Source organism: Salarias fasciatus, chromosome 1, assembly GCF_902148845.1.
Source record: "Salarias fasciatus chromosome 1, fSalaFa1.1, whole genome shotgun sequence".
Lineage (NCBI taxonomy): Eukaryota > Metazoa > Chordata > Actinopteri > Blenniiformes > Blenniidae > Salarias > Salarias fasciatus.
The window spans coordinates 34,814,526-34,841,531 of NC_043745.1; the positions used below are offsets into that span (position 1 = coordinate 34,814,526).

Genomic DNA, 27,006 nt, shown 5'->3' on the forward strand with positions numbered 1-27,006 from the left:
GAATATTGCTTTACATGTGCTCACCCATACAGCTCTGTGGAGGACCGATGTACTGAAAACTGTTTTGTTCAGGCATGGGCTCATCTGAACATGCAGTGCTGTAGTTCCCTTGGGCCCGAGCCGGAGACCACTGGCACATGCACAAACCGGTTCATCACACGGCATCAGTCCTCATCAAGACCTCGTCTGTTTGGCTGTTGACATGAATGTTAAAGGGAACCTTGATTTTTCTATCAGAGTCTGCGCACGGCTTGGGAAATAGTGATGCACGTGCAGCTCCATAGAGAGCTGTGTGAAGTCTGAGAAATGGCCTCAGGTGATGCCACTCCACTCGGCGGTGGCTCGGCCTGACGACTGCAAATTTGATGGGTCTGAGGAGAAAAAAAGAAAAGAAAAAAGCAATCCATTTGGTGCTATGTACGGAGAAGTGAACTAACCAGACCACTGAGGTTCAATCAGTATTTCTGCTTCAGGCTACACCAGCTAAAGGCAGCATTAGTTGGAACAAGCCAGAATCACCTGAATATTCAATGTACATAGGTATTGTAGGAAGAGGAAATAGTGCCTGTACATCTGCTGCAGTGATCCATAAGTTCAGTCTCGAGGGCTCGGTGTGTGATTAGTTTGAATCAAACATAACCGAAAATTTAAATAAATTAAAAATAAAAAACAAAAAAAGAACGTGATTTAGGTCATCTTGATGAATCAAAACTTGACTAGTGAAAATGCAGTAAATTAGCACTCTCACTTTATACTGGGAAAGCACTTATTCAATGGTGATGAAGGTCTTTCTATGTAGGTTTTGGTTATTTTCTGTGAGCATACATTATTCCCAGCATCCTCTTACATTTCAACAATGTGCTTGTTAATCATTTCCAGTGACTCTGTGCTCCATTATTGTTGTAAGCATAGTCCCAAAACGCAACAAAAGTTTTGCATTTTCTCTTGAAATCGTCGATTATACGAGGCCTCAGAAAGTCAAATACAAACATTCACTTCAGAGCCAGTGTTTAGTTTGTCCATTATTTAATGTCCAGACAGAACAATTAGTAAAAAGCTGTTGTGGGCTTTATTTCTCCTCGTAGTCCCCTATCAATAACATATATGAAGATGGAAGATTAAGGCAACAGGGCAGAGCAGGTTGACCTTCCTTGTCCTACTAACAATGAACATGGTGATCGTAGGAACCCTTTTCACAGCAAGTAGGTCCCGCTTTGAATGTGGGTCTGTGTGGTTTAACTCTCCCGTGCATGTGTGACCTTTTCTGCAGAACTCCAGCTTCCTCTCACTGTCATTACCTGCCTTCATAACCACTGATCGTAATACTGTCTTAAGACAGTGCATATGCTTCATGAGGTCATCTCGACGGAACGCTGTTTGTTTGTTTTTTTTATTTCTTACCTCTTTCATATTATTGCACCAGGTGATACTTATTACTGACCTGTAAAGATTTGATTTGTCAGAAACCAGTAGACTACAACCAGGTGAACCTGATAGATTTCCCTTGATAGGATCCTGCAGCAGATGTGTGATGTGGCTTCGGCACGATTCTCAGTGGGGTGATTTCTACCCTCTCCGTCTGGATCCGTGCCTCGGCGGTCTCGGGGGAGCCCGCTGAGGCCAGACGCATTCGCCACAATCACTCAGCGCAACGCGGCCGACCTACTTCTGCTCCCTCATTGACGGAGTGGTGATTATACCTCACATCTCTTTCTATTACAGTAGAGTAATTACAGTTAATATTGTTGCTGCAGCAATGCTGTGCCCCCTTTTATTGACTGTTAGCACAATGGATTTGCCTGCTGCTGATTTTTATGCAAACAGACAATAGGCAGAGAAGAGCTGCTATTGTGGAGGCTCGTACTCCAGCCGTGGCTCAAAGGCACGATTTAAGAACACAATTTAAGATGATGATCATGGATGGCTGTGCTTTACAGTTTTGCAGGGGGATTTTTGTCAGTGCTGAATTACAATACGAGTACACTGGAAACCCAGAGTCAGTGCATTCGCTAATCACATATGCAGTAAAGAGTTTAATTTTCAGCGATTCCTGAACAATATGCACAGCTCCAGGCAGGCCCGAAGCTGCCTCCCCTCCTTTCTGCTGAAACTGGGTTGATCGCAGGGGCACATAAAGAACAGCCTCCATCTCAAGAGCCTATTTTACTGCATTTGATCGATCGTGCTGACTTGAAGTGAGAAGAAATGAGGGGGTTAAGACTCCCTGTGCCTTAACTTACACTTGTGGCCCCCCCTTCCCGTTCTTCCTCTCTCTTTTGTATTGCACTGCTCTTGGGAAAGAAAAGGGGCTACCATTATGTCATCTCCCTCAGAGCACAATAAATGGCCACAATAGTTCAATCGGAGCGCGGCATTAGATTATAGATCAGCATTGTTCCTTCTGCCAGCCTAATGATCAGCGGCCTATTGCAGAGGCTTTGTCAGTAGCAAAATGAGTGAGCTAATCTTGTTAATGGTCCGTTTCATTCCTTAGGACTGGTTTGTATAGACAAAGGGGCTTTAAATAGAGGATTTGAGTAGTGAATCCACAGCGGCACGGGGGACAAAGGCATTGACTCGTGCTTTTCTCATTTTGCTATCTGAGCTAATCACAGAGGAACCATGTTGCAACCAGCTAACAGCGAAACCCGGGCTAATGTATTCAGAGAGATACTGGGAGGGGCTGTTTGCTGTAGGGGAACAGGCAGAGGGGGTGATCAGCCTTCATTTCCTCTACAAGAAGCATTTAATTTTCTGTTTACATAATTATTGCTCCCCTTCATCCCTTTTAGATAGGAACAACACATTTAGTGGGTTTTCTTCTGTGTAGTTCGGTGCTTGAGGGCATAGTGTTTTACAACATTTAATTGGGTGAAAACCACAGCATCTGAAGCTATGATTAATTGCAAATGCAGGGGGAAAAATTATCAAAAAGGGGAAGAAAAAAAAAACTACTTGTTTTTGAAGCTTTGTAGCAATTATCATTTGAGGCAATTATTTTTAGTCCACACCGACACTGTTAGATACAGCCGCTGTGCAGCAAAGGGAAACATCCTCCATTGCATTCAGCTCACATTCACTCTCGTAATGTAATTTAATGCACCAAGCAAAAAAAAAAAAAAAAGAAAAATCTGGCATGATGTCCTCATTCTATCAACTCTGTGGTGTTTTTTTCTCAATCATTCTTGTGCCAGTGATACTTTGCAGCACCAAATCTGTGAAAAGAATGCTCCTCCACTAACAGAAATTTGTCAGTGATGAGAATTGGAACAAGGGTAAACCTCTCAGACTGGTTTTAACTGCAGTAAATCTGTTCACATCTCACAATGCAGGCTGAAATATTTATTTTTAACTCCTGTAACAGTTTCTGTCTCTAACTGTCACAACGCTCGAGGCACTAATATGAGGTGACTGTATTTGTGCCCCGTTTACACGACGACGTATTGAGTGAACAAGTGAAAACGGTGTCGTTTTGGGTGTCTGTTCACACAGCAACACTGAGCAACTGTAAAGGCAACTTTTTGAAATTGGCAAGGCAAAGTCTTTTAGAAAACTGTCTGTTTAAATGGTAGAAAATGCGACGTTTTGAAAACACTACTTCAACCTGGAGAAGCCCACACCCATGTGGCAGGTGTGGCTCTGCCAGCACAGTGGCTCATCTTATAATAACAAGGTTGCAGGTTCGATTGCTTTTTCCCCATGTCTATATGTCAAAGTGCCCTTGAGCAAGACACTGGTCTCCAAATGGATGGATGATTGAATTTCTCTACATGTGTTCTCCATGACCAGACACAGAATTTTGACTGTGGCAATAACTCTAGGCAGAGAGGCTGCCCGCTTCGAAACACTAAACACACTTGAATTTGACGGGTTCATTGAAAGGGGTGGAACCTTTGTACAAGCCCTTTGAACTTCGTTCCCTGCTTGCACCATTTTTTATGTGTGCCGAATAAATTAACTCAAACTCAAACCAACAATGTTTACTCAGAGCCAATACTGAGGATTTACTGTTGGCAATATTTTTTTTAATTACACATTCAAATGGGCCTGAAACACTTGTGACATGAAACTGAAATTCTCAGAGCTGCCTGCATGAACTTTAGTTCCAGTCACAAATCATGCACCTTCTTGTAACGTCAATGAAGAATTGCTTTTCATTATCAGACTAATACAGCTGGCCCAGTTGTAGCTTGTTTGCTGGGTTTTCCTATCGTTAATTCCTCACACTCTTCATGTTGCACTGGTGCATTCTCAAGATGAATATGCCCTGTTAGGATAAAATCCTCTGTAGGTGCTCTGCTTCCATCCATACGAAGACTGGAGCATCATTACTGAATCAAGACGTGAGGAATATTACTGACTGGTCCTTGATGTATGCCTTCTTCTAATTAACTGACGGGGAAAGACTTAGATGCGGGTCATGTTCCTTACAATGAAACTTCCTTCTGATAGTTACTAATCTATACCCTCATTATTCGAAATAAGATCCAAGACACAATGTGGAGGATAGGCAGTTCCTCATTAGAGGACATGATCGGATTTGCTGTATTTAGGTGTGTGAACTGTGGTGTGGTGTCTGGCTACATCTGATATCCTCATATGGTTTTTTTCAGCACTCGTTGCATTTTAATGAACCATAGTCACCAGAACCCATCAACTACTACAATTAAGTCCCTTATCCAACCATCTTAAGATATCCCTAGCTATGATTTTATCCCTAAAACCACCTGAATATGCCTCAATATTTACATGTCAGACATCCTGGTGTTCAGAATGCTGGTTCATACTTGGTTAATTCAAATTGTAATCTGTTTTTTCCCCCCTTTTTTATTGATTGTGATAAGGTCAAAAAAGAAGCTGCAGGATGTTGTGCCAACATTTGAATTCTGGCTTTGCTGTACTGCCGTAATTGATTCTCCAAACCAAAATGCATTGAGTTTTCAGGATGTTATTACTGCTCTAGTTTATTCAAAGAAAGAAATTACATTATCTCCTGTATTGCACTTAAACACACTACCGCTTTACTTTAAGTGCTTTAATTTGATTCCATTTTGTATTTTCACTTGGTTGTATGCCAGTGGGAAATTTTGTACTTTTTGTACTCCCACATCTATTTGGCAGCTGTAATCAGATTTAGTCGAGTTAATTTGTATTTGCAAAGCTTAAACAATAGCCTGAGTAATCTCAGTGCACTTTAAAGTCAGGACCTAACCGCAGTATAGAGGGAAGCTCAATAGTTCACGCTTTCCCATGCGAGTGAGAAAAACTCCCTTTTAGCAGGAACAAACCTTTGACAGGCGCAGACCAAAAGAAGGACTGCCAGCATCAAAAACCAGACAGAAACAAACGCTGGGCACGCTGGTGGGGCGGGTAACTGCAAGATCAAAATGTTGCTGTGGTTCTGGAGCTGGGCGATACCTGCGGACAGGTACAGAAGAGGAGAAAACAGAGGAAAAATATGCACAAAGTGCCGAATAGATAAGTCACATGAAGAGATGGAAAACAGTAGCTGCGTATAACTGCACAAGGTTTGAGGCTAATGATTTTTTTTTTTGAAGCAAAAGTAAGCCACACTAAATATTTTATTTCGGTCCACATTAAAAGTTGAAAAGGTTCACCTGTCAGGCAAAAAAAAAAAAAAAAGTAAGAAAGGTCAGAGTACTGGGATTCTTTGGGGAGCTTTAACATTAACTGCATTGAAGACAGCTTAGTTTCAGAGATCTTTGGTTCTGGTGCTGTGCATGAAAGCTGGACAGTGCAGTTTTTTGGGGGTTTTCTTTCGTTAATATGACACTATATAGAACTCCTGAAATGGTTAGTAGCCATGCTTTAAACTATGCTTTGTTCAGTGAAAACAGAAATCTTTCATTGCGTTTCAACTGTCCATTTGCACGACACTATTGCTCAGAGTCACTGGAAATGCAGATTTTTGAAAACAGCCCCTGAGGTGGAACTTTCTAAAAATGTTCTGACCCCATCTCTTTTTAGTTCACCAAAACTCAACTTTTTGAAAACAGTTAGATTCCACCTGCGCGTAGACGATTTAAAGTGTATGTATTGTGCCCATGTGGTGTTTTATTACAAAAAAAAAAAAAAAAAAAAAAGCACCCACTACTGGCCTAATATAAAACCGACATTGTTTTCAGTGTTTCTTCCATTTTCATGAACAACATTTTCAAAATGTTGTGGTTTGAATGCGAAAGTGAAAGTTTCACTTTAAACATAGTTGTACAAACGGGGCAGATTTCTTCCTTCTTTAGAAATGACAAGGGGCTTAATTGCTTTGATAGTTTGGTTGAAGGTTACGTTTTTATACCACAGAGTGTTATTATGTAGTGATGATTGAAGGGATTGTGGAATCAGACTGGGACAAGACAGATTTGCTTTTAAATAAGAGAAAGAAACACCTGAAAGGACAGTTGATCTCCCTCGTGGTGATGAACTCAAGGTCAAGGGCTCGTGGCTGGCTTCACTCCTCAGGATGGGGTGAGACGTTGACCTTCAGACATTTCCAGGAGCCGGTGGAGATAAATGCACTCTGGTGGGTCGGTCCGAGATCTGCTGGAGGAATTACATTTGTAGTTTGAGCTGGGAATGGTTTGGGCTCTCCCAGGACTGAATTTAGGCTTCGAACCGTGAACGTCTGGTTCTCTCTGGACTCCGTATTGCTGCCATGACCCTCAGGGTGGATTGAGTGGATAGAAAATAAACGTGTGGACAGATGGATTTCAATCTGGAACACAATGGTCGACATACAACAAACGCCGTCCCAAGAGCCTTGGCAATAGCACGGCTCGCCTGTCTTTCCATTTTTGTCAGCTATGGCAGCACGGGTCAGTAAAATAAGACATTAGGGTGTTTACAAACTGGCGAGAACAAAAGCATCAACCTCCTCCTGAGAGGATAATACGATGGTCCCTCTTCTCATCATATGCCTTTAATACAAGCTGCTGCTCCCCTTAGAGGAGTTCGACTGGCCTGACACACACACACACACACACATACACTCACCCGTATGCATATCCACGTCAGCGTCCCAGCCCCAGCCTGTTTTAACGCAGACTTCTCAGCTGTCACTTCAGTCATCTCACTTCTCCTCTTTCTTCTCTTATCATCTATTTCCCTCTGCTCATCCGTCCGCCATCTACTCCATGTGCTGCCTGTCAGGCTGACAGATTGACGACTCAGCATCATCTTGAAGGCGTTTTCGTTGCTATTTGTGGAAACTCGGTTGTAATAGAAGCATATTTGAAAGGAGTCTGTGTTATATTAAGCTGGAATATCTATACTAACGCTGATGGTGCTGGAATGCTGGTCAGTTGTGTTTGCCTCAATGCAGGGTGCACTTGGTCAGTTCTTCAACAAACGGTACAAATCTGCAACCGACAGTGTAAGATTTGTTAAAGACAAGCTGACAGCTGGTCCGAAGCTGTTTGAGGCCGATAACCTACGGTAACTATTACTTTCACGTCATCCACATTAACACGGAAAAAAAAAAAAAAAAAAGGGAAAGAAAAACCTCTTATCTCTTCAGGTTGTGAGCTTTTCTTCTTACAGTTTCAACATCTTGTGCGGTAATTGAATCTTTAATCCACTGCTGACTCTGGAGAGATACTTTGCTCTTTAATCTCTCAGCGCTCCACCGTCTAAATTCCATTTATCTCCATTATGTTGCAGTGGAGGCGGCGTTTCATATCTCAAATGTTGTTTGTGTGGTTTTGGCGTGCCGGCTTCGGTTTTATTGTTGAAGCAGCATAAATAAAACATAGATTCTTCTTTTGTAGCCGAAAGTGGAATGTTTCACTGCCGCGAGAGACCAAAATAGAAACTGTAAACAACTGGTTTAAGCGCAGTCTTCCTCTTAAAACATAATTTGACTCTGTGTGGTGCACACCCCTCCTCCCTGCTCCAGCAGCGTGGGTCATGGGTAATTTTGTCGCCACATCTCGCCTCTCAGCAGCAAACTCCATCTTGTCGGTGAGGTTTTTTTTGGGGGGGAAACAGCGGCGTCAGCTGCCTTTGTGTGTCTGTGTGTGTGTGTGTGTGTGTGTGTGTGCATGCGTACGTGTAACACGTTCAAATGTCGGGGGGGGGGGTGTCACTTCTGCTGTCGCTCACTGCTATGAAGGCTCCTCACATCCAGCTGCCAAGGGCGCGCCCGCCTCTCCCCCCACCTCGCCGCTCTAATGGGTTCATGCCCCCTCCACTCCCCCACAGATGAAAACAGATAAAAATCATTCAGACATGGCGTGAACCACCAGTTAATGTTTGCCACGTGATGATTGATTGGAAAAAGAGACGGGTTTTAAATTTATACATCTTCTTCTTATTACTTCAGCTTAGTTTCTGCTTTTCTTTCAAACATATTCATACAAGTGGCTAAAAAACATAAAAAAATATAGACATTAACCAATCAAAATATGGATCAAAATACTAAGCAAAGTTTTTCATTTCACATTGATTTGAAAAGATGAATTGATCAATAAAAAGACTTGCATATGTTTAAAATTCCAATATTTGAAACTGCATCTTTAGGATTGAGGTCATATATAAATCCATTGTTGCATCTTCAGCACACAGTTGTGTTTTTGCACACACTTCCATCCAGCAGGATTTTTTTTTTTTTTAACTGAAGCTCTTTCCATCCATCAAGCTATTTCATGATTTCATGCATCACATCCATTAGCCTGCTACTGTTCTTAGTCATCTTCCACTAAAAGGTTTGTTTTCTGATCGTTTGGTGCCGTGTGCAGTCACAAATGTTCTGTATGGGGCTGTGAGAAGAAAGTATGTTTCACAGGGGTATTTTTGGGAGAACATTTTTGACTAAACTGTGTGCGTGTGTGTCCGTGTGCACGAGTGATTACGTTTTGACCATAAATCCTCAATATAGACTGAGTGTAAACATTGTAGGTTCTCAACGGTTGGAGTTGTCTGACTTTGTCGTTTTGTGTGAATCCTCTTGGTGCGGTTTAGCAGCTTGCTTTACGGCTAAGAATTTGTGCCAACAACCACCATTAAGTAAATTTAAAGAAACACAAAGGAACATTACTGAAGCATCAAAAATGTAACTGTTTGACTGTGTTCTGAAACTAAAACTGCCGATCTCTGTCTTTCAATGCTATTTTCTTACACGTGGATTAAGGGCATCGCTGTCAGTTGGAAAAAGTACGGCTGTCACACTAGAATTTCAAAATTATGTATTGAAATGAAAATAGCAAGTCAAATATTCTGCAATATTATAATAAAAATGCTCTCTTGGCTTGATATTCCAAATCCCTGCAAACCGCGTGCTGGAGAGCATGGTCCTGCCTTTAGACTGTGTTTTCAGTTTGCATGCATTTTGCCCAGTGATCTACTAAAAACAACAAACTGACTGGTAACAACAGATGTCTTGGTTTTGTTTTCTCATGTTAGGTTGTGTTTACTCCAGGACGGTCTACTGGAAAGAGTACTTCTCCTTTGTTCCTTTGCTTGCATTCACCTCGGACTGATTTGACGCGAGCCCTGTTTGACTTGACAGACCCTACAAAAGACCTCGATCGGTCTTTCTTTGCCCATTTCTCTTCTGTTACCAAATGATTCTAGGATTAACATTCAGATCACACATGTCATGCTAACTCCCCCTCCTTTGGTCATACTCTTTAATCTACTCTTCCAAGATAATAGAATCTGTCATTCTGAGGATATGAAGTCAAGCTGGAGCGCAAGCAGTGGCAAAAGTATTTCTTTTAAACTATTCCTTTCCTGTTTAGGAAAGTACAGTTTTGGATTAAGATTGTGACGTATGCTTTTAAGAGATCAAAATAACTCTTGGGACAGCGATCCTTTCATTTTTAACGCGGCACTCAGCCGAGCTGTACGGTACTGAATACACAACTACACAGCTATACGTAGCTGTGTTTTTCCGCCTCAAGTTTAATGACTATTTAAAAAAAAAATACAAAGCTTTGAAGGCAAATCAAAAATCCCACATGGCCATTTAAACATTGACAGCTGTTCTGAATATAGAGTTGGCATTTATCAAAAAAAAAGTTCAGTCTTCTGCTGCTGCATGTAAATACATACTTTCAATGCAGTTGATTGATTTGACTTTTATACATTTTTCTGAGTTATTTGAGAGTCAGATGATTTGCATATTAACTGTAATCAAGAACATGTAATCAAAATGAATTAAAGAATCCAATATTGGACCCTATTTACACAATGTTTTCAAGTAGAAACGGGAAACTTGTGTTGCATTTCAGACTTCAGTTCACATGACAATGGTGCTCGTGATCAGGGAAAACACAACTTTTGGGATTTTGCCAAACCGAAGACAGTATTGTTGATTGTGGCTCGTGCACTGACAGGAGTTCATAGACAGATGTCATGATCATACTGCCACAAACAGCCCAAGATAATATAGATAAATAGATCCTCTGACAGTGTCAGAAATATGATATTCCCATTTCCCATTTTTATTCCTGTTTTTAAACAGATTTAAAGCACATGAAAGGATTCTAAAATGGACCTTAAAATGTTTGGGCAGCCAGTTCAGTGATGCTAAAACTGGGGAAATGTCTTCGTGTTTGTGTGTTCCAGAAGATGAACAGCGGTGTTGTGTGCAATCTGAAGGCGACCAAAGGAAGCCACTCCAAAAACCCCTCAAATAAAGTAATGCAGTGATATAACCAGCTGGTAATAAAAGCAAGGACTTCTGTTTCAAGGTCTTGAATTGAGAGGAGAGGCTTTATTTTTGATCAAGTGGAAAAAGCGAGGTGGACTAGACAGTTTCCCTTATCAGGCTTCAGGGCAGAACACATTCTAAATCCAACATTTTTTCATTTTTGGTTTTGAAAACTTGGCCAAACAACCCAGATCAATAGGGTCGGTCCCAGTGGTGTCAACAAAAACCATCTTTTCTTCACTCAAAGATTAATAAATACAACACAAAGTGCTTATCAGGATTTAAAACATAAAGCAGCATAAAGTGCCTTCCAGACCTTGAGGTCATCTTAGTACTTTAGTTATAGTCATTCCAAACATGTCAGTGCCTTTTTTAATCACTTTTACAACAAAATATCCTTTTAGTAACATTTACCACACCATCATCTGCATCAGTAGACATTTTTCTTACATATTACACAAATACTGAGCAAGCCTATGGATCATTTAAAGTCATTGAATGTTTACACCATCTGCATGCTTAACTGTCACCTAAACTGCACACTGTGACTGCTGCTATGAGATAATGCCGTACAGTGTTCCAGCAAATTGTTGGATCACCTCTACTCCTCCTCCTCCTGCTACTACTACTACTACTCATTCTACATTTTCAAGTACGTCATAGCAGTTGTAAACTCAGTTTTGGCCATCATGCAGCCAAAGTGACCATCAGACTCAATCTTACGTGATTGATCGTGTTGTGAGGTGTAGCAGCTAATAAGACTATTACGCTGCTTTAACCACACAGTCTGCAGGAGTCCCAGGACTGCTTTTTTTGATCTGAGAAAGTTAAGGAGATGAAAGTATATCACCTTGCTCTTTTCCTTGAGTTGCTTTGTAATTTGCACTTATACTTGGGAATCCTAAAAGGTCTCGGAGCGGATCCCTCGCGCGTAGCATTTACCATCCTCGCACAGTTTGAAATGTGCGGCGCTTTGTCCCACGGCGAGAAATCTCCAGAAGCACCTGGTGGAATTAATTGTCATGTCAGCAGTATTGATCAACCACCCTTTCAAACCTCTGCAGCTACATTATGGCTGTAAAAATCTTCCTTAATGCGCCTTTAATCCGTGCCGACCGCCTGGCTCGAGTCCTTATTGTCTTGTAAGTGCAGTCATTATCTGTGATGTTCAGTAAATGCCCAACGGAGAGCACAGCCAAGGGTGAGCTACCTTTACTCTGATGCATAGCAAAGTGAGGCATTTGTATGAGTAAATAGGTTGGCATTAGTCCTGTCTTAGCTGTGTTTTTTGGCCTGTTCAGCCCTCTTCTTCTTCTCTCTTTTTTTTTTTTTTTGCAAGTCGACAGTGGACTTCTTTCTATCTCTTCACTGAAGCCTGCTGCTGTGCTTTCATTAGCAGGGAAGCTCGGCAGACATTAAACACTGCAGCGGGAGGAGGAGGAGGAGGAGGAGGAGGATTGCTTCCTTCGTTCTCTGTGATTAGCTTTGAAGAGAATCAAGACTTTGGCCAATATTTAACCTCCATCATGCAGATTCCCCTCATTTCTCTGTCAGAACTAATGAACAGTGTCTTCAGGAGGGCTCGGCGATGTGCTTTATTGTTCATCAGCCCCTCCGCCCCCCCCGCTAGATATCAGCATTTGTTTGAAGATATGCTGAGATTTAAAGCCTGCTTTAATTAATTTTTGGCTATAAGGAGGCTGATGGTTTGTCCTGGCAAGCTGCAAAACAAATGGATTAAACTCTCCACAAGCAGCACACCTATCACTATGGCTCTGACGGACTATTTTTAGCTTCTGTTACATGTCCAGGACATTTTGGGGAACATTATCATACATTAGGAATGTTCTGGCCTTTGGATTTGAGCTCCAGTGAAAAATAGGGAGGATGTTCAGTTGAGTTAGGAAAAAGTAAAAGTTTTCAGGAAGTTTAATGTCCACTGAGCACGCACCCCTAATTCTTCTGTCAAAACTAATTAGCAGTGATTTCTTTTACTGTTCCTTCTTGTTTCTCGTTGCATCTGCTGGAAAATACAGCAACACGAGGCCAGAACGACACTCTAAAATTCTCTTTCCTCTGGATGTTATCTGCAGACAAACAGGCTTCTTTCTCGAGCTGTGAAATGTTTGAATTTATGGAAGAAAATATAAGTTTGCCTGCTGTTTGATGATGTGTTGCAAGTGCAGAGCGAGTTTTTTTTTTTCTACATTCATTTCCGCTGCAGGCTTTGCAGTGTCAGATTACAGTACTTAAACACTCCTGAAATGTGAATCATTCTAAACCAACAGACCTCTACTGCTGTTGTCTTTGTTGTGGGAGCAATATGTCTTTTTAAATGCAGAGTCAGTGACTAAGCAGACTGTCTGCAGGCTCACTGTTATCAGAAACACGGCTCAAACCAGTGGTTTATTTATCTGGTGAATTGAAATTTTATGCCAGTGAAGCCACAAAACTCTCAGGAACCTCGATGGACTGGTGTAGACGAGCTGTAATTAAGCTTAATATATTCTCAGGGAACTTTCTTCTGCAATGAAGATGTTGTGATTTGTACAATACAATGGAATATTATTACTTTGCATAGAATGCATACTACCAACAGTTTTTTTGGGAGAAACAGTTGGATAACGATGTCTTTCAGAAGACATTACAGTTTGAGACGCACAAGACAAAAACTTTCAACATTTACTTTAGTACATCCTAATGTTTCTTGTTCTTCCTGTGCACGCATGGGTATGATTGTTTTTGCCCTCTGTCCAAAAATATCCATTCAAACTTGATTCCTGAATCTAAAACCACATGTATGATCGTCCATCTCACCCCGTTTCCTCTGATACACAGGTGATGTGCCATAAAAGATGGACAAAAAAGCTGATGCATGTCTTTTGTTTGAGATAATTAAACAAAACCCATTATTAGATTTCACATTTCCTTTCCCTCAAAGCTTAAAAATTGACAATTTCCTATAAAGCATAACAATAAACCATAACAAGCCATCAAGCTGTAACTTGGCTGCTAGAACATGGCTTGTGCCTCTCTGTAAGTGCCCCCTTCACATTACATTCTGATTTCAGCTGGTGATGAGAAATATGCTAACCATACTTAAAGATTCCACTTTAAGCGCCTGAATATTTAATACTTCAGGGCTAATTATCCAGCGGCTAACAGTGTTTTAATGCAACACATCAGTGAGCTGTGCTGTGCTCTGTGAGATGGTAATTATTGGTTCACTTCTGTTCCACTCTAGAATTATAAAGCTCCCTTTTTCCCTCTCCTTTCATACCTACTTGAATTTGTGGAACATCGACCGCCTTCCCATGTGATATTTCTGCTCTTAATTCTGAGATGGATCCTTGGACACCCAACGACCGTGAATGTGGCTGTTAGCCACGGCTCGGAGTGGAATGATTTCATTCTCGCCACCCACTGGAAAGCAATCTAGACCTGTAATGGGAAACTCAAATAGCAAATCTGTGGGTATAAGCATGTCTTGAGAAGTCACGAGTCAGCAACAGGCTCAGTTAAGCAGTGAGATAGTTTAGCTGGAGGTCAAGGGGACCACAATGAAAGAGGGTGGTCTCCCCCTCGCAGTGGTCTGCACAGGTTATTTGTAGCTGTGGCGGGGGTCCTGGTAATGTAATGCAGAGGGGGTACTGATGGGAAAGCAAGAAAAAAACAAATGTGAAAAAATCAAATTTGAGCAAGAATTGATGCAGCGAGAGGAAGCTGAAAGCAGGAATGCAAACGTCAGATTTTGATGAGGAAGCTGATCACTTTCCTCCGCGACATGGTGAGAAAATGGGACAGAATACAATTGTAGTCCACTTTGCTTTTGTCTGCTGTATAAAATAGGATGTTCCCTGCTGTGCTTGATCGACACCAACAACACCATTTATCTTCCACTTTCATTTGCTTGGAAATGAAAAACCTCACTTTCATATATGCAGGATGCAATTTTTCCCCCGGGTGATGGGTGTGATATACCCCTCTTCTGCTCCATATATCTCCTTTTTTTCTGCAGAATTTGTTTGTCTTCTGTTGAATTGTGTTTAAAACTACTTCACCAGCAGGTCGCACAAAATCCAATCTCTGATTTCCAAGTAAATCAGGGCTGATGCAATGAGAGCGAACCTCAGAATGAACTATTAACTCACTTTCATAGCACACACACAAACACACACACACACACACACACACACACACACACACTTTACACATTTACACACCCCATTTACACAACTTTTTCAAGTGCAAACAGAAAACTTTCATGGAGTTTTGGGTGTCTGTTAACATGACAACGGGGCTCAGAGCCGCTGAAAATGCAACATTTGTAAAACGACTTCCAAGGTGGAACTTTTTAAAAATGCATATTCTCTGTCTCCACGGAAGTAGAGAAAAATGCAGCGTTTCTGAGCTGCTGCTGCATGCTCGCCACAACCGTAGTATAAAGATCTTTTGTACATGCACAATTACAACGTCGGCCACTTCTTTTTCAAAACTTGGGGTGTAAACACTTTTTTCCTGAAACAGAAATGCAAAAATTACTAATTTTATAATTTCCTCATCTTTCACTAATAAAATATATTTAGAATACTCTATTATACTATTATACTTTTTTCTTTAAATATATGGAAACTCTTCATATTTGGCCTGAACACATCATACCTCTTTCTGCAATGGTGTCTTCCTGAAAACATATATCTTGATAAAACAGGTATTACTTGTCCTCTGTTTTTTTTTCTCCTTTTTAACATGATTTATTTCTAAGATAGTTGTTTCCACTAACTGGAAACATCTATAGTCTGTGTAGGTAAGTAAATCCTCATAGTCACCGCTCATATTACAGCATCAATGATCAACTGAAGCAATTTCAAGGACAAATCTCCTTGTTGATATGAGTCCGTCTGCACCGTAGAATACCCTATTATGACTTTTCCCTGTAAAGCCCATCGGAAGATGAATGAATTTTATATGATCCCATCAATTTCAAGATGCATGACCTATGAAATGTCATTATCTGCTGTGATGTGCGGAGACAGCTGAGAAGAATCTTCACTCCAGGTCTGAAGGAAGAAAACACGCCACTCGGACATTCATGACCCTGAAAACAGAAAGTAAATACATTTTCAGATATCCCTGAATCTCACTTGAACTTTAACATCTGTTTTTGCTGCACGGTGCGTCATAGCTGGTTAGTTTCAATATCGCAGTAACGGGTCAAAGGCGGTGAAGTTTTAAAAGGAAAGCTCAGGTTTTTTTTTTTCTTTCAAAGCTGTTGTACGTATGAACTGCGACTCAGAGGGAAAACCCTCGCTGAGTCACAGTACATTTGTATTTGTACAGCAACTTCCTTTCAAATGTGTAAACCAAAAATGTTCCCAGCCCAAAGAGCGCTTCCTTTGACATGTGGCGGATGGACAGGAGTTCTCTTGAAGCCAAATCATGTGCCAAGCCGTGGAGTGTCAGTTCAGCCGTGAAACATTTGCTTTTTACATGTTTTTATGACATTTAAAATATATAAACCATTTCAGTGTGCTCCAAACACAATTCCAACAGCAGTTCAATGAAAAGCCAATTACCAACAGAACTTTATTTTGATGTAGGCCCCATTTATACTCTAATGTTTTCAAGTGAAAACAATCTTGGTTTGCATTTTGACAGTGCATGATGATGGAGCTCGGAGTCTTTAAAAAAGCAACTCATTGAAAACAGTTTCCAAGGTGGAACTATTGTACTACGACCGTATTAAATAGTTCTTGTGTACATGCATGACAAGAAGGAAAATAACAACAATGGCATCTCCAGAGTGGCGAGACCCCCCAGTGCTTTTTCTCCTTGGTAGATATAGTGTATCTTACACGTGGTAAATATATAAACTCCAAAAACCAGTTGTTGATACAACATTTTGACTGCCGGAAGCTAATCAGCAGCGATAATAATTCAAATCTGGTTTTCTTTTCTTTTAAAAGCAAAAATATGTTTGCCAAAGGTTTGCATTCAGTGTTTCGATTTTCTGCTCAGGAAATAAAATGTTGGGTTGCATCTTGAACGCCAGCCTGGTGTTTTGGGTGGAAATCTATGGCCCTGAGCCGCGCTGCAGCCACACCCCTCCCCGCTGAAGCCCCCTCATCTTCGGAAGTCATTAGTTGGACGGACAGGCGACATTATGCTGATGGTGGTAAAATGATAATTAGAGCTGAAGACGGATTGAGTCAATATAAGTGTAATTAATTTTTAAGTGTGAGGTTTATTAGTACAGAGGCAATCAGGCTCCTAATGAGGGCCTGATAGAACTTCTTAAATAGTAGGAGCAGTCAGATTAATAGCGCTAATAGCTTCTGGCGCGGGACTCTGCTTATATTTATTAGACTGCATTTGTTTGTATATTTTGCCTTTTTTTTTCCCCTCCCTTCTCCAAACACCGGAGTGATAATTAATGTGGACAAATGTTCTTTCTGTGGATTCATAAACCAAACGGGGACAAGCTGCTGCGCGTGGATTTCACACAGAGATATCTCGCTCTCGCTCACGCTCACGCGCCCGCCGCACGTGACTATAAATAGATCTTCCAACCCATTAAGGCTCATCTTTTAAATCATGTCATTAATTAAGCTTAGAAATACTAAAGTAATTTCTCTTTAATGAACTTGCTCAATTAAGTCTGCCCTCTTTTTGGTTTAATCCTCCCCGCTTTAAGCACTGACTAACGACTCTTTCTCGCTGTCTCGCCGCCGCGCTTCCTCTTCCTTCTGTACGTTTCTCAACCCGCTCTGCTCAGGATGCATTTCCCCCGTTTTTTGGCTTTAACGCAGCTGTTTGCGAAGCCTTGAATCAAAAGGCAGTGAGATTGTCTTTCCTTCTGGCCCACTGCATAACATGAAGGCGTTTTAGTGGCACAGAAATGAGCAGCTGATGAAATGAGACCAACTATTTGGCTCGATTTGAACTTCCAGCTGAGACTTTACAGGAGTGGGAAACGTTCGATATGTGGGGTATCGCTTCCAGCATGTCCTTTTCTATTTACAACAATGCTTTTTACAACATTTCCAATCAGTTTTATGTTCTTTGATGCATTTCGACAGCCTGTTTCTGTCTTCATTACGACGTGTGTTTTTATCAGCTGGCGTTACTGAGGCGCCGCTGTTTGACACACGGCTCCACCAGTTGTCAAGACGTGTCATGGGTGTATTTACACACCTGTGTGAAAAGAAGAAAGTACAAAACATACGTGACAACTGTATTTGTTAAACAACAGGAGAGATGCAACCTCATCAGCTGACATCTGGTGTTGCTATGGTAACGTCAACGGCGTAGCACGTTCGCCGTATGTTAACTCATATTGCAAAAGCTATTCTCTGTTCGTACCAGCCTGCATAACAGTTACACCGTATTCAGTAATTCACAGAAAATATCATCAAACACGATCAGCCAGAGCTTTATTACCACCTCCCTAACCTGTTGTTGAATGGAGCACAGTGCTGTTTATTCCGACACCTTTCTCTCAGATCTTTACCTCTGCAGCAGGTTGATCTACAGCAGCTCTTCTGCTGGATCTGACCACACAGGTTAGCCTTCACTCCCAACTCCCCACATGCCTCCGTGAGCGATGTCCGCCCCTGACCCTGCTGCTGGTCCACAGCTATTCTTTCCTTGGAGTTTTGATGGATGCTGACCGGAAACGGCCCACCAGAGCTTTAGTGTTGGAAATGTTCTCACTCAGCAGACCCGGCCATCGCAATTCAGCCCTTATACCTCAACTTTCATGACAAAATCTTTAATTCATGCGTTATATATTGCACTCTCTCACAGGTGCCATGGCGAAGAGATGATCAGCATATTTCACTTTAAACTGTCAGTGCCTGTAATTTGTATAAGTGCATTGTTCCATCACATTGAAATGTGCATACATTAAAGAAATAGCTCTGACTGCCATATCAGTTATTAGATATACAAAATAAGTCTGTGCATCATTGCGTATCACGAACTCTATAAATGGTCGCCGGAAATGTTTTAGTGTGGGTTGTTTGGAAGGTGCTTTCAAAATCAATGTTGTTGTGTCAATGTCAGAACTTATTTTTCTTTCTTTTTTCCTCTCTCTGCGTGACGCCGCCGCATACTTCGCTGCAACACCAGCCAGGAGAAAATGCAAAGCAAATCAATGCATGCTTGGGTTTTATCATATTTCTTTCAAGTGCAGAGCAAAAAGCAGCTCGGCAGGTTGTCCTTGACACGCAGCTTCAAATCTGCTCCTGATACACAGGTTGGCTTCTTGCACAATCACTGCACTGAGTGTCTGAGTGGGCGAGCGGCAGCGTTTGTAGAGAGCTTGCGATTATCGTGATGGATGTACATCAAACCGGTCGGCACCGAGAGCCTCGTCTGAGCATGTAATAATAGACATAAGTTTCACTTCAGTGTTGCAGTAGAAACATCAGGTGACTCTGCATTTCTCACAACACCAAAAGTTTTTCTTTTTCGCAATTTACTAATTTCACTGCTAATGAAGAGAAACTGTTTTTCTTTTTTCTTTTTTCATTCTATTAAAGCACCATATGGGCATTGACAAATCAGTTATATATCATTTCATTCATTCAACTTTTGTGTTCACCCTTCCTTTTCGTTTTCTAAACCCGGTTTGTGCATGTTTAAGGCGTCGGCGACTTGATCCCAGCTGAAAGTGAATGAACAACTGAGCAGGTCGCACGCAGATAAAGATACTCCCATGCGGAACCACATCTTTAAATATGAACTAGAATGTTTTCCCTCAGTTTTAGTGCAAATAGCATACAGAAACATTCTCATTTAGCACATTAATTTCAAGCAACTTTCTCTTCATGTTAATGTGGTCATGCTCTTCTCAAAAGACAGGATTTTTAGCTGAGGATCATCTGCAGCCATCTTCTTGGAGCTTTTTGTGTATATATTTATATTATTTGTTGGTATTCTCTATTTATTTTCCTATTTCATCTTTCTATTCGCACCAAAGAGTTGGCTTTTTGTTTTTATGATTTTGTCGTACATGTATGATGGTAATAAACGCATTCTATTCTTCTGTTCTATTCTATTCTGAGGTCCCATTTGCGCCTCGTTTGCAAAGGAAAATGGAAAACTTGCATTGTGTTTTGGGTGTCTGTTTACACATAAACAGTGCTCAGAGCCACTGAGAACACAAATACTGAAAACAAAGATAATAAATTTCAATCAGTTACAGAAAATCAGAAAAAAAAAGACATTTGGGAAAATAAAAGCAAAACTGTTTTCATGAGTTTAGAGAAGCTATGAGAAAGATCTGATGGGTAAAAGAGATGTGTGTGTGGTTTCACTGCACAAACTACCAACAGCACCCACTAGTGGCCCAGCATGCTATTTCCATCATTTTCAGCATTTCTGCCATTTCTATGTAAACAGAAATCAAACTTCTCTGAAACAAAAACACAAACGGTTCGCTTTCGCTTGGAATCTTGTTGTTCAAACGGGGCCTGAATGAAACATTGCCACTCATTTTGGACAAATTACGAATTATTTTTTATTGGGGAAAAAAAAAAATCACTTAGTTTCTTTGCTCCTTTTGAATGCCATCTTACAAGCTGGTTTGACTTCCCTGATTTGGAGTCAGCAGTTAGCCTAAAAAGCATGTCAAGGAGGAAGGCTAGGGAGAAACATGCAAACTCCACACAGAAAGTCTCATATCCAGGAATCAATGTGGGATCTTCAGAAAGCCACTCATTCACAGTGTAACTTTAATTGATATTTATTCGTTTATTGATCTTATTGATGCCAATGGCTTATATATTGCATATTAAATATGGGTTTTTTTGTGTTTTTGTTTTTTTGTTTTACATTTACTGCTTTAAAACCAGTGGCTGACAGGCTTTATTCTCAACACTGATGTATTGTTGCTTTTTCGGTTCATATCCTCAGAGTGCAGTCAGCTGTATAACACTAACCAGGAAAGATGACGTGTTTGTTTGGTAGTTTAGCAAAGTCTTAGTTCAGTTTCCATCAGCTCCCGAGGGAAACGCCAGACTCTTTAGCTGCTCGTTGTTCCATCCCTTGGCCAGATAATCACTGACTTGGTTTATTTGTGATGTGAAAGGCAAGTAGAGTGTTTCTTGTTTTTCTGAGCTTTCAGCTTTGAGAGGAAAGAAAAGAAGAAAAACGGGTGCTGGAAACAAGGCTGATGAGAAATCTGAAGTGCACAGTGAATATGTCCTGACATCAAAGCATCAGAAATAGCCCTTTCAGTTCTTGAAAGAACAAAATCAAACCAATATTAAAAGCCACTTCCTTCAACTCATTTTGTTTTCACAGCTTCTCAAAAAGAACCACTTGAAAGCAGGATTTTTGCTAGACGCTTACAATGATCTAGAATATATTTTAAGAGGTTTTGTGCAGATTTCATCTTCATATACACACACACACACACAACATGTAGCTACATAAAACCACCATTTACAAGCCTGTGTGAATGCTAACAAAACATCAGTGTTCTCTCCAGAACTGCGACTGGTTCGAAAGTGAAAATGTCAGGGGAATCACTTTGCACCTTGTAATGCTTTCACAAAATCTTAGACGACACGGATTCAAAGCTTTTTAGCTTCTGCTGCTGGGGTGTGATATCCAAGACATGAAGAACAAACCCAGCTAATAAATCCGTCTCTCCTTTTCCATTTTTTTTTTCTTGGTCTTTCCAGCCTTCTGTGAGGAGGGATGTCGGAGTGGCGGGACCTGCGTGTCGCCCAACACCTGCGTCTGTCCCTCGGGATTTACGGGGCGCCGCTGTGAGACAGGTAAGAACCGGAGCACCTCCAGCCTGTCAGGCTTCTCCGGCTCGGGGAACATATTGGTACAAGCGTCCGGTTCAAGTCGGGACTTGCTTTGCCAGAGTTTGCTTCCACATGCGCAGGAGAACAGTTTATTACGGCCGTGGTGTGCACGTGCAGTAGCAGCATTTCAGAACAGTTGTGTTTTCGCCCGTTTTCATGGATATGAAGTTGGAGCAGATTCGATAAGTTACATTTTTGAAGCCTTTTTCAAACGGTTGTGTTTTCAGTGTATTTTGAGCACTGTTCTAGTGTAAGTGGACAACGCAATTAAAGTTTTGCGTTTTCACACAAAAACGTTGTGTTAACAGGACCTTGGTAAGTGTGTGTGTGTGTGTGTGAAGTTACACCTGTGAGACACTGCTCTTAGAGTCAGAAGTGAAAGGTTTTAACACAGAGCATGAAAACCTAAAGGACTGTGCTTATAAAAATGGCCACACACTCATATGGAAGCCAATCTGCTCATGTTTGTCTTTGAATTTCCCGCACATTTTCAGCTAAATAGTGGGAGGAGTTTATACTCGTAGATTAGGTTACAACACAGTGATTTTACAATGTCTGGAAATGTTTGCATTGTTTTCACTTTATTTGAGAACTCGCAATGTTTACGGTCTTTATCACAACACATCTCTAGTATTGCTCCAAATTCAGATTCATCCTCTATAATGCTTCAATATGTTGGATGAATCCCTCCACATTTCTGTGGTTGTGAGAGCTCGGCGATCCCTTCAGTCTCAAAGCAAACAGAAACAACACCATTTGTAGCAGAGTGTGTTTCTGTAAACACAACCTAAAACACACAAAACCCTCATTTCAGGACTTCTGTTGGCACTTCGTGTTACTCATGGTGTTGTTCATAGGAAAGAGAGCAGAAGATGAGTAGAAGAATCACCAGATAAAGAGTCATTAGATGGTGTGAATGCTTCATTATCTCTCTCACTTCAACTTCCTGTTTCTAAAGGCTGTTTAAAGTGGACACGGCAGGGACAGGATTCTCTCTCGCTCCCTCCATTTCACTCTTGTCTTCTATTCAATCCTTCTCTTTTTGCAATTCTTGCTTTTTCTCATATCTTTCTTCATCACTCATCTATTTACCGCTTGAATCAGCTTCATTGTTACTCAAGACGAAATGAGATGAAACCACTCTTGTTAGTCAATTACTGTATTGTTTGGATTTTCCCAAATTTCCCTCTTTCATATTTGTTAAAGGTGCATTGAGGAGTTTGCACGTTTTATGCGAAACAGCGCCCCCTGCAGGCCTTAGGCATAATGCAGCTTAGTGAAAAACTCGTGCCTGTGGCTTCCGTGCACGGAAGAGGGGAACTCCTTCCTCGCTCTTTTAGTAGCACTCGAGTAAAATTTAAGTTTCTTTTACCTGGTGGAGTCTGTGCTGGAGCTGTGGCAGTGCTAGAAGCCAGTCTTTTCTTACTTTCTGGAAGATCCTGCTCAGTTGTTGCTCACTAAGCATCTGGTGGAGTAATGGCGGACAAAACGAAACCTAAAGAAATCAGCCAGCGGGAGCGCGCATTACGTCACATCCTCTCAAATTCTCCCCAAAAAATTCTGGTGCCGGACCGGCACTGCAACTTTCAAGTGACAATTTAGCGCCGTTAGAGGTACTCGTAATGAATATGTCAGGGCACATTGTACACATCATTAAAAATGTGTAACATATTTATTGTGGAAAATAAGTATTTTTTAAGTTGAAAAACTCCTTAGTGCACCTTTAAAGGTTAGTTTAATTCTTTTTTTTTCTCTAAATGGTAAAAAAACAATTAAAACGTTCCACTAAACCTTTCTGTGAGAACTACTGCACATTTTTTCATTTCTACCCGAAGGTGGTCAATCAGGAAGTTGATCAAAAACACGGGCTCGCTCTCACTTGTCCTCCACTACTTTACTCTTTCTTGTCAACATCATTTCCTCCTTCGCACAGCTACGTCAGCCAAAGTCCCACGGGACAGCTGATTCATTTGGCACCGACGCTTGATAATGATTTTGATGCGTGAGAGGAGGAGAGCTGTCACAGCTGCTCTTTAAGGCCCCGTTTACAGGGCCGCGTTACTTTTTTCTTCTCTTTTCAAATCTTTCCTAATTGATTCTTTAATCTTTTTTATCCTCCTTTACCACCTTATGATAATCTTATTTTCCAGGCCTCCTTCATCTCTTCCACTGTCTACTAGTCAGTTTCCTCCATATTATCTCCCTGCTTGTCCTCTTTTTCCTTCTTCTTCTTTCTTTCTCAGGTTCCCTCTGCTCTTCAGCTGCCGTCACGTCGCATGTTTTCTTGTTTCTTTCCATCAGTTGTGCTGCGTTCCTCTCTCACCTCCCTTCTCTTGCTTCTTCTTTCATCTCTGTGTGTTTCTGCCCTGTTCTGTACAGAAGTGAACGACCACTTCTCTCCGCTACACCCATAGGTCAGCTATTTACAGCACGTTGCCATGGTTTTCCTCTGGATACCACTTTTCCAGATAAATGTTGACATTTAGATGCAGGGAAAATCATTTCAGACCTGTCAGAGCTCATGGCGACTTAACATGTGAAGCAAAGGAAGTACTGCTGGGGCATCTGTTTGTTGCTTGTCCCACAAGAAAACATTTCTCATCCTCAACAGGTCTGAGTTGTTTGCACTTTACATCATGTTAAAAGCATACAATCCAGCTTCGGCGCAATTGTTGCATGGAGTGTGTGCATGTGTGTGTATTTGTAGTTAAAACCTTAATCTATTTAATGTGGTATATTGTCTCTGTGTAATCCAGTGGCGTCAGTGATGTTCAGGGTCTGCCATTCTTAAACAAGCTAATAAGATCAGGGGGGATGCTTTTTCCTAGTCATAAGAAAATAGCAGAAGCTGAGTGAAGGCTATATTCCTAATACTTTCTGAGAACATAATATGCGTATGGTGCACAATTTCAAGCTATTTACTGACAACAGATACATTATGCACGAAACATCCAATAGGAAAGGTACATAACACATGTTATACATGTTATACATGTTGAATAGCATTTGTGGAAGTGAAATGAAAAATGAATTGTCTAGAAAACCAGATTAACAGTTCAGATCAACACTAAGGTAATTAGCAGTCGTGCACGTTGAAATGTCAAATGCACCCGTATTATAATTACTTTATAGAATTTTAGCTGTTGATTTGTTTTCTCTGTTGATTTGCTTTAAATAGGTGTGAACATCATTGCCTGTCAGCTTGTCACACCTGAAAATACGCATTGCATTCAGTATATTTATACCTATAGTGTGTTGTTTGACCTTACAGATACCTCACTGTATTCTTACACATATAGGAACAAATTCTTGTTAGTCGCCTTTTTCATTCTTAACTCCATTGTTTTCAACCTGCAGATGTGTTTTATCCTGCCTGTCGAAACACATCCCGGAACAATGTGCAGTTTGAGCTGGAGTTTTTAGAAGACGGTATATGGGCAGGTAGAAACTGAGAAGAAATGATCCCGTATTCCTAAAGTACTGCCTGCGTCGGAGCTGCTTCCCTTGAAACTTGCCGTCGGCGACTTGTATGAGCCGTGCAGAAGATTTTTCCTTTTTTTGCTCCACACTGTATGACATGTTCTCTGTGGCTGTCTCTGTATTTCACCCTCAATCTGTCTCTCCATCTGTTGAGCTCCCTCCCTATCTGTGTCTGTCTCTCATGTACATCTGTCTCCATCTTCTGATTCCACTTCAATCCCCGCCCCTGTTGCCCTTCTCCTCTCTCCCTCCCCATGTATTGAAAAAAAAAAAAAACCCTCTGCACCTTTGACTTCCCTCCTCTGTAGCGCCTACAGTAACTCAATGAGAGGTTGAAATCATCGGAACATAAAGTCGAAGTGAAGAGTCGATCTTCTCTCTGATCCTTTCGTCTTTCCCTGTGTTGTTCCTCAGGGCTGCCTTTTTTCTCTCTCTTTCTCTCTCTCTCTCCGGTGTGTTTGCATAGCCACTGTAGATCCACAGTTGAATTTTTGTGATTTATTTTATGAAAGACTGTACTCCAAAAGGGCTCAGGAAAAGGCAGAGCTGCCCCAGGAATGAACCTCCACATCAAATAGATGGCGCTTGTTTGTTAAAGCAGCTGCTGTTAAGAGCATAATGTACTGTACAGTGTCTCGCCAGGCCAGAACGGTCAGGTTTTATTTTCTAAAATACAAAATTTAGTAACTTTACTTCTTTGTGGCTGATCAGGATGACGATAAAATATCACCCTCATTGTCTTTTTACATTTTTACCTACCATAGGGATAAGTGGGAGTCATGGTTATTTTCATATAGCTATTAGGAAATAAGAAGCTGAAAACATTAGATCCACAGACACTTCCAATTTCTCATGTTTGAGCCACACAAGATATAGATTTACAGATTATTATTGAACATAATGACCTCACATCTTGTCCAACCCACAGATTTGCAAACACATGCTGCACTTTCACCCCTCTTTAGACGATCCCAGGAGCTGCTACACAATTAATGGAAAATAAACATTTTTTCATCAGTCTTTATTGACACTTTGAGGTGACAAATCCATCCATCCAGCCATCTTTTACCAGAGCTGTTACCATCTTTTACCTTGATTTGCCACTTCACTGTCAACTAACACTAATTCCTTTGATGAGAGAAAAAGACAAACATACATGTTCACATTCACATATGAAAAGCAAACTGGGAACATTTACCCTACAGAATTTCAAATTAGAACAGATCTTTTCTTGTGTTTTTGTTTTGGAAGAATTTGTGCAGCATTTTGAAAACAATGTCCATCCTCACGGAAATAGTAGAAACAATTTAATTTTTCTTTTCTTTTTTTTTTTTAAATGAAACTTCACACATATTCTACAGAGAGCAATACACTATAAACATTAATATTGGGAGTATGTGGACATTCGTATGGACAGACGATGGAGTTGAATTGTTGTCCCGAGTGATTCCCAATATTAAAACTGACAAGTCCCAGGAGAATATTGACTGGAAGTCATGCCACTCTGGAGGAAATCATGGTCATTGTTTATGTACTCATGCATGTGCAGAAGAACGGCCATGGCGCACATGTGCAGGAGCAGCAGACCAGAAAAAGTTGCGTTTTCAAAAACTCGTGTTGTCAGTGGTTCTGAGCACTGTTGTCTTGTAAACAACCCATTAAAAGGCAATGAAGTTGTCCATTTTCACTCGAAAATGTCACATAAACAAGGTCTTTCAGTTACCAGGTAACCTGACATGCATATACTGGGACTGCGGGGAGTTTAAATTTCCTGGAAAAAAAGCACACAAAGCACTCAGGGAAAACATGCAAACTCCACATAGAATGGTCTCCATGGGACTCGAACCCATGAGAGACAAACCACTACACCACATGCGTGTCCTTGGTGAAAGAAACGAGTCTTAAACCGACACTAAGGAACTTTTCAACCTTAATAAAACATTTTAATATCTTTTTGTGATGATACATACAACTAGTTGAATGACCCCTCTGTCACGGGCTGAGGGCGTCAGTATTGCTTCACTAAGCAGCTGT

General features: G+C 41.0%; 1 protein-coding gene across 1 annotated transcript in view; it reads left to right on the forward strand.

Annotated features, from left to right (window-relative positions):
• The window catches only part of LOC115391399 (protein kinase C-binding protein NELL1), a 314,577-nt gene that overhangs the window by 245,531 nt on the left and 42,040 nt on the right, over positions 1–27,006 (forward strand). Inside the window, exon 15 of the mRNA XM_030095681.1 lies at positions 21,361–21,456. Coding sequence (XP_029951541.1) covers positions 21,361–21,456 — 96 coding nt within the window. The remainder of the gene's footprint in view (positions 1–21,360; positions 21,457–27,006) is intronic.